This window comes from Clytia hemisphaerica, unplaced genomic scaffold (genome assembly GCF_902728285.1).
Source record: "Clytia hemisphaerica strain Z4C2 unplaced genomic scaffold, Clytia hemisphaerica genome assembly, whole genome shotgun sequence".
Taxonomy (NCBI): domain Eukaryota; kingdom Metazoa; phylum Cnidaria; class Hydrozoa; order Leptothecata; family Clytiidae; genus Clytia; species Clytia hemisphaerica.
In genome coordinates, this window is record NW_027104591.1 from 27,771 (window position 1) to 35,930 (window position 8,160).

Sequence of the window (8,160 nt, forward strand, 5' to 3'; positions counted from 1 at the left end):
CTTTTCTAATTCAAGATGCCTTTTGTTAATATTTTTGATCTTCTAAGTTAGCAGTAAGTATGACTGGTGATTTAGCCATATTGAGAGAATTTCTTTTAGAACGAATAATAGTTTACTAATACGTAAAGTAATTTTATTTTTGTTACATTATTTCAGTCTTTTTGTGGGTGATTTTTTCTGATTGCTGACTTCAGGTCGATTTTAGAAATTTATTTCTTAAATTTTCCTAAAATCCTCCTAAAAATTGGAAAATTCTCCTAAAATTCTCCTAAAATTTGTCCTAAAATTAAGATATTCAGGCGTGGGATCCCTGCAAATTCTAAGTGTAAAAAGTTGAGACTTTTTAACTTCCCTGATCCTTACAGGGACTTTAAGGTCTCAAAATTGGAACCCTTAAAGCCCTGTATCTCTCACTTGCTTCACTTGCTAGAGTACCTATAGCCTGTTTGATCTTGTTGATACATTGATGAGTGAATGCTTTCCCTCTCAGGGTAAATGGCCCACTCCTACAAGCTATACTTGTTATCGTTAGACGCAAATCGAACCTATCAAACAATCGAATTCTATCGAACTAATCAAACTGAAGGTTCCAGTAAAGTTTGATTACTGTTCCATTTGGTTCAGCAATCAAACAGTTATCGTTCATTTAATTTGATGAAGTTTGATGGTGCAATTATAATAATAAGTTTGATAGGGTTTAGTTGACATTGCCTGGTTTTGTTTGAATTATAGAATAGTAGAGGTTTGAATGACCAGTGACATTTTAACCATTTTCAGGGAGCCAGCTTCCAAATTTCAAAAGTGATACTTTAGCTTCTTATTGTAGATTTTTAGGCCTCAACTTTAGTAATAAAATTTCAATCTTTATAGGTCGGAATACCAGACGGTATGGAAATTAGCAAAAGCCGGCTCTGCTTATTTCCTGACACAGCTATGTAAGATGTTGGTACTGGCGACATTTTTCCCGATGAGTGAAGGAACACAACAACCACAAATGGATGTTGTGGGAGAATTCATGAAATCCACCATGGACTTGAGTGATCTGTTAGGCCTTCACCTCTTGATGCTTCGAATCCCTGGTCGTGGAGAAATGAAAGTATTGGTTGCTGGCCTTGGTATTTTACTCTCCTTTCAATGTTTTATATGCTTCACTTCATTTCTGATACAAAGAGCTGTATTCAAAGAAGAAGAAAAAAAAGCCATTTTTTTATCTTAATTTGAAAAAAGTTTTGCTTAGGGACAAATTATGTCACTGTGCCCAGAATTTTGTCATCAAGGTATGAAATGCATTGGTGATAAAGTTTTTTTTCATCACAATTGTTTTTAGGTTGGGCAACAGCAGAATACTTGACGACCAAATTGATTCCACTTTGGGTTGGTGCAAGAGCTATTGAGTTTAATTGGATACACACACAACTTAGTTTTGATGCCAATATCAGTCTTGTAAGTTTACTCATGACTCCCTCCAATTAGGTTGTGATTTCTTCACAGCAGCAGCAGCAGCAGCAGAATTACTTCATATTTTTCAGCCTTTAGTTTGTCTAATGTTTGAGACTTTATGTTTTATTTCTAAGTGTTTAAGGTTTTGAATGATTTCCCACGTCACCTAAGAATCCCCTGAGAATTCAACAACTTGGTATCCTAATTAAGAGGCCCACAAGTGTCCATCAAAAAAGCAAATATAACAATAGCGTTCAGTTTGAGGTCGTTGTTGTTATTTTCTGCCCGCGTAGTTTGATTATTCGCCCGATAGTGTCATTTTGGCCCGACGCGAAGCGGAGGGCGCAAATGGCACTAGAGGGCTAATAATCAAATTGCAAATCGCAAATGACGTTATTGCCCTATACCCGGGCCGTTAATGATATTTTAGCCCTCTGAAGCCTGGCGCTTTAGTTTTCTCAGCGCGGGTATGACAATTTGAGTCACAAAACCTTTCAATACTGCCCGCCGCTTGAACCTTTAATGGCTTACTTAATGACCGCTATATGGATAATAATAGAATGTAACATTTTAACATGTCCTAATTTATAATATGTTTTAAGACCAATATTCTCCTTTTCCCTTTAAAATTAATTTTAGTGTTTTGGGAATTAGATAATGCACTGAATAAGCTAATTTTTACATAAGTGTTTCCATTTCATATTAGACACATGTTTTATATCAGGCTGGTGTCTCCCAATTGTGTTCAATTTTATGCTGCATTTATAATCAAAAAATTGTTGTTTTTGTTCGTTCTTTCTAACGCATATTGCTTCACTTTAACACTCTTTTTCTATGATGAACTGACATTCGTTTTGTTTTCTCCCTTCTAGATTTTGTATTTATCGGTAGCAGCGCTGATCTGGTTATGGTCACGAACAGACTTACAAAAAATGTATACACCTGTTGTTTTCGTACTGCTCATGTTCTGCTCATACAGACCTCTCGTTTTAGAGTAAGTTATCTGCTATTATCTATCAAATTTCCTATTTCCTATCCTGTCCTAGTGTCATGATACAGTATATGCTTAGTATTTCTTTTGGATCGTAATCAACTCCTTGAAAGAGCATCTCTCATCTCGACATTGCTATTCTATAAATTCCTATACCTTTAATTATCCATTGAACCACGACATTGGAAACAGTTGAGTTTTCATCATATCTTACTCATTTCGTTTATGTAGTCCATATCCTCTCTGATTCTTCAATAGTCCAAAGTCAGAGAATGCAGACAGTCATTAGCGCTTTCTTTTGTAGAGAAATATTTTATCTCCATTCATGTCATGGCTCAGGGCGGATCCTATGGCTGCTCAAAATTTCCTCAAAAATAAAAAAAAATAAAAAGTTATGAAGCTTTTTCTCGTCGAAAACTGGCGAGCGTTGGTTATCCACATAAGTTTTTCCCATTTTGAATTTGACCTGAAAATAGAACAGATACTTGACTCCCGCACCCTTTCGTGACTTTTTTTGTCTCACCTTCTAGTATTTTCCCAAAGATGAGAGAGAACCTGGCACTCATCCACTCGTATTGTTCCTGGTGACGAATTCCTTACTTTTTCTCATCTTTCAGAATCGTTTCTTTCGCATTCGGATTATCGTCATGGAACCTGCTCTTCTTCAAAGCCATCTACACCAGTGTCATCGGAGCCATCACACTCCACATCTATATCGGACTCGTTAAAACATTGAAGACCTATTAAACTCCATATCAAATTTATTCGAAACTTTGAGAGCTTGCCTCTTGAGATGGTTACTTTACTGACGTTTGAAAACTTTGGAACTTGGATAAAATCTTTTACAGATATCCATGACTACTGGATCCTGGGTAGACTTACCAGAGAGCATGGAAGATTTAATGGACTGTTGTAAAGTACGATGAAATAGCAAGTCTTTTTTAGCAATTTTAATATCTCATTTTTTAAACCAGTAACAGTTGGTAGATTTTTTGTTTTGAGCAGCCCACAATGTTGTAACTATTGAGTTTGGCTGATAAAAATGAATTGTTAAAAATTGTATTGTAAATGATTTTCCTCTTGAAACTACAGGGTGTCCTGGCAGATTGCTTCTCCTGATTTGTATCTTTAACCCTTCACACAAAGGGTGAATGTGTATACACGTTCTGAAAAGCCCATTTTATATACTGCACTTTATGACCTAAAGTTGTAAAACGTTGTAAACGTGAAACCAGTGAACTGTTATCAGATAGAATAACATTTTACTTTGGCTGCTTCACTGTCTATTCAGTTTCCTTTTGGTCGTAAAAACAGTTTCTCAAAATCTGAAGCGTGGATAAAATTCTCTTTATAAGGATATATTTTCACTACATTTTGTCTCAGCTCAGAAATATTTGCGGAACGACCGTTTTGAGGGCGCGAAGCGCCCGAATAGGGAGTGTAGCATCCTTTCTCTAGATCTGGGCGTGTGGCGTAAAAAATTTGTATATGCACGAAATTTTCAAAAAAAATCGTCCGGTGACATATCGACTTTGCTTCGTGTTGGATGGGATCAATTTTCTGTAGCACTATTAAAAGTATCTGTTTTGTAAAAATATTTATTGCAATAGAATATGATTGATATCAAAAGTATTATAAAGTAAGACTTTTGATTAAATTGCAACTTTGTACAATTAATAGTAAGAGTGTCAAGCTTTATCTTCTTTGCTTTTTTCCCGCTTCTTCCAGATGTCTGGGCCTAGTCTTTTTTTCTGCGTTTCATTTTCAAAACAACAAAGATGGCCCTGAAAACCAACGAATCTCTTCGGTTTTTGAGGTGCATGCATTAACTTTTGGACTGATTATGGCCCATTGAAAGGTAAATCTTCATTTTTTTTTCACCTTTATAGTTTCAACTACCTTTGGAATGTTACATTAGTACTTTTTCTTTGTGTTGACTTTTTGTATTAAATTGGAATTCATTCCACAAAACAAAATGTTTTTTTCTCGGCCATGGGTTTCATGGATATCATATGGCCATGTTTTCTTTCCACAGGCTTATTTTTATTCATATGGGTCGTGTGTTTATTTCATTTTACTCTAACTATAATTATTTTCATCTCTTCTGTCTTCAGGGTTCAGGTGAAGGAGCTTGATTGATGTGATGGGTGACTTTTAACTACCGATCGGCCGACTGGCTGAATCAGCAGTGTTTCATAGTTTTGGTGGGTGAACGTGCACAACAAAGAAGCAGCATAAAACCAAAATATACATAGCATTATGACAGTATGAACAGATATTGTGATTGATGGAGAATAATAAAATATGGTCCTGCTGAATATAAATTGTGCCAGTTCCATGTTATTCCGTGCAATGTTTACGAGACAAAAGAGAAGACTGTACTGGAAAGCAGAATCAAAATGATAATTAATAGTTTCTTTTTTCGTCATTGAAGATTTCTTCAATATTTCGATAAAATGGAATCATTTTGATTTGGCTTGATTGATTGTTGATTCCATTATCGCTTGCTGACTCTCAAAAGATTTTTGTTTAACATTGGAGCTTGATCATCATCAATTAGAATAATACCAATTTATATTTGTACGATAAAGTGATAACAAAAGCATGATTGATGACTTTAGCCCAAAAGACAACTTAAATAATAAAAGTACCTATATGTTACTTTGATGCTAGCTCGAATATATTTTCAAACAAGATATCTTTCACACAAAAAGCTTTTTTACTGGCGAATCAACTTATATTTTCATAAACTCTTTGACGTGAGATTGTAGATAAGCTTGTTATTATTACCGCCTAATAAATAGTAATGGCATTACTTTAACTTATATGAATTATAGAAGTTTTTGAATTATTCTGCAAGGCAAGGTTCTTGAAAAAATTAGTTTGGACTAGTTTGGATTGATTTTATAAATAAATTGGGACATCTTTTTGCCGAACACACAATACAGTATATATCGCAAAAATAGACTCACAAAAAGACAAAATTTCATCACGCAAAAAATCTCACTAGTCTTGATAAGTTACTGGAAATTATTGCTAGGCTGCTGATTCCTTTTCGGAAAATTGATACTACATTTGGAGTGAATGATATCATAAGGAGGTAGCACATTTTGAGAGATTGTATACTAGGTTCTAATGGCTGAAAAGCTCAAGATCAAACTACGCACTATTTTCTTTTAAATTTTAAAGGGAAATGTATATTATAATTTTTGAATTGTTTATAAATTTGTCTTTTTAAAAGTTTTATAGAGAGCTAAGTAATTGTTTCAAAAACTCACAAAAGAGGGATAAAACAGGATAAAAGTCTTTCAATTTATTCAGATAAAATACCAGCCTAAAGCCTAATGTAATATCTTTGTTGTTGGTCATTCAGCCATTGCACAAGAAACATGTGTGTTCTTTTTTGTCACTTGCACTATTTTTTATAAGAACCAGTAAATTTTTTAAAGGTTTGGCTGTCCTTTTTTGCACTTTGAGCCTGAAATTGTTTTTGAATTGCTCAAAACCCGGCGTATTTAATTTTTGAGCCTCGTATTGTTCTTATAAAATCTTATAAAAAAGAAAGAGTTGAGTTGGAAAACATTATCAATAAAAGTTTGACTTATAAAAATAATTTGTTAGTGTCGAAATTTCTTCGCTTTGCGAAAACGGAACGGTCGTTCCGCAACCCCTTTTATGTTGATTCATTCTGAAAAATGTTTGAAATTTACAAATCTATCTCAGCTTACAAAATTTTAGGAGTTGAAATTCAGTGCTTTCATCAATTTTCACTTCAAAAACTATAGTCTGAATTCCAATCTACATGGTGTTAATATTTACAAGGATACTCAGTATCTACTTTGTTTATTTTATCTATTTTGCTTTGGTTCCGTATTTTATTCCATAATGGCAGATTAGCTGCGCGGAACATTCTAGTTCTTATAAAAGCACAATTTCTAGCATAGATGCTAATGTCTCAAGTTTCTGTCTAAATCCACCTCCATCGACTATGAATTCAACAGGTTATGGGCCCAGTGCCAACACACACTGGAAAAACATTACGTTTGACGGAGACGAACGAAAATTTGAACTATGGGAAGTAAAATTCCTTGGATACATGAAGATTAGAAAACTCAAAAACATTTTTGTTGGTGAAGATGATGTTTCCGCCGACAACAAGGAACTTGCTTTTGCTGAGCTTATTCAAGTACTTGATGAACGTTCTATCTCCTTGATAATGAGAGATGCAAGAGATGATGGACGTAAAGCATTCCAAATACTTCGAGAACATTACGCAGGCAGTGGTAAGCCCCGAATTATCACACTTTATACCCAGCTCACTTCGCTGAAGAAAAAAACCTAATGAAACCATTACTGACTACGTTCTACGAGCAGAATCTGCAGCAAATGCACTTCGTATGTCAAAGGAGACGGTTAGCGATGGCCTCCTTGTTGCCATGGTTGTTAAGGGGCTACCAGACGAATACCAATCATTCATAGCAGTTACAACCCAATCTGAAGAAATCATCCAAGATTTTCAAAAATTTAAACAAACTTTGAAAAATTTTGAAGACACTGAAAATGCCAGATCTCAACGTTCTGCTGGACAAGTACAACCTGATAAAAACTCTGTCATGAAAACCAACGACCAGCATCATCGTTCTAAAGTTACTTGCTACAACTGTGGAATCCCAGGACACAAAGCACCAGATTGCACCAAACCAAAGCAGAATCGAAAATACTGCTCTCATTGCAAGTCTTCGACGCATTTTGAATCAAATTGTCGAAAAATCAAAAAGCATTCATCAAAGAAAGCAGGAAATCTTGACGAAGCAGACCACAGTTTTGCTTTTAAATGTGATGACAACGACAATAACTTAAAACTTATGTCTGATATTGATACCTTTTTAGTGGATTGTGGTGCCACATCTCACATGGTCAATACCGATGCAAATTTTATATCCACCGATGACGATTTCAAACCGGAAAACCATTACATCGAGCTTGCAGATGGATCTCTTGTCAATAATTTAGCAAAGAAAAGAGGGACAGTGTTAATTTCTTTGCGTACATCTGACAATAAGATTGTTAAAGCAACATTGGAAAATACCCTGTATGTACCTTCATTTCCGCAATCCATATTTTCAGTTAGACGAGCACTCGAAAAAGGAGCCAAAGTAATTTTTGATGGCGAAAAATCAAACCTTATTTACAATGGAACGTCTTTTCCCTTTGTACAACATGCTCGTCTCTACTACCTATGCAAATCGTCAGAAAATACCAGTCGTAAAGAAAGTCTTGAAACTTGGCACAAAATTTTGGGACATTGTAATTTATCTGATGTGAAAAGTCTAGAAAATGTCGTCCAGGGGATGACTATTACAGAGTCAAAGCCATTCGACTGTGAAACCTGTGTTTTATCCAAACAAACAAACACTCGAAATGTTGATCCAGACATCAGAGCAACCAAACCCTTTGAGCTTATTCACACTGATCTTGCTGGACCTGTGGACCCAGTTGCCAAAGAGGGATATCGATATGCCATGATCTTTGTTGACGATTACTCAAGCTGCTCATTTACCTACTTTCTCAAGGAGAAGTCAGATGCTGTGAAAGCCACCGAAAAGTTCTTTGCAGACACCAGCCCATATGGTAAGATTAAAACATTGAACTTTCATACTGAGATTATTCCCAATGGAGATACCGAAAGAATTCGAAGTGATAATGGAGGGGAGTACATCTCTGAAGAA

At 35.3% G+C, this 8,160-nt stretch overlaps 1 protein-coding gene across 1 annotated transcript; it reads left to right on the forward strand.

The window, feature by feature from the left end:
- Positions 1-863: 863 nt before the first annotated feature.
- LOC136823725 (BOS complex subunit TMEM147-like) lies at positions 864-3,500 on the forward strand. Its single transcript, XM_067079897.1, has 4 exons — positions 864-1,115; positions 1,328-1,443; positions 2,313-2,434; positions 3,049-3,500. The coding sequence occupies exons 1-4, from the start codon at positions 941-943 to the stop codon at positions 3,176-3,178; spliced, it is 543 nt and encodes a 180-aa protein (XP_066935998.1). The 5' UTR covers positions 864-940; the 3' UTR covers positions 3,179-3,500.
- Positions 3,501-8,160: the final 4,660 nt, after the last annotated feature.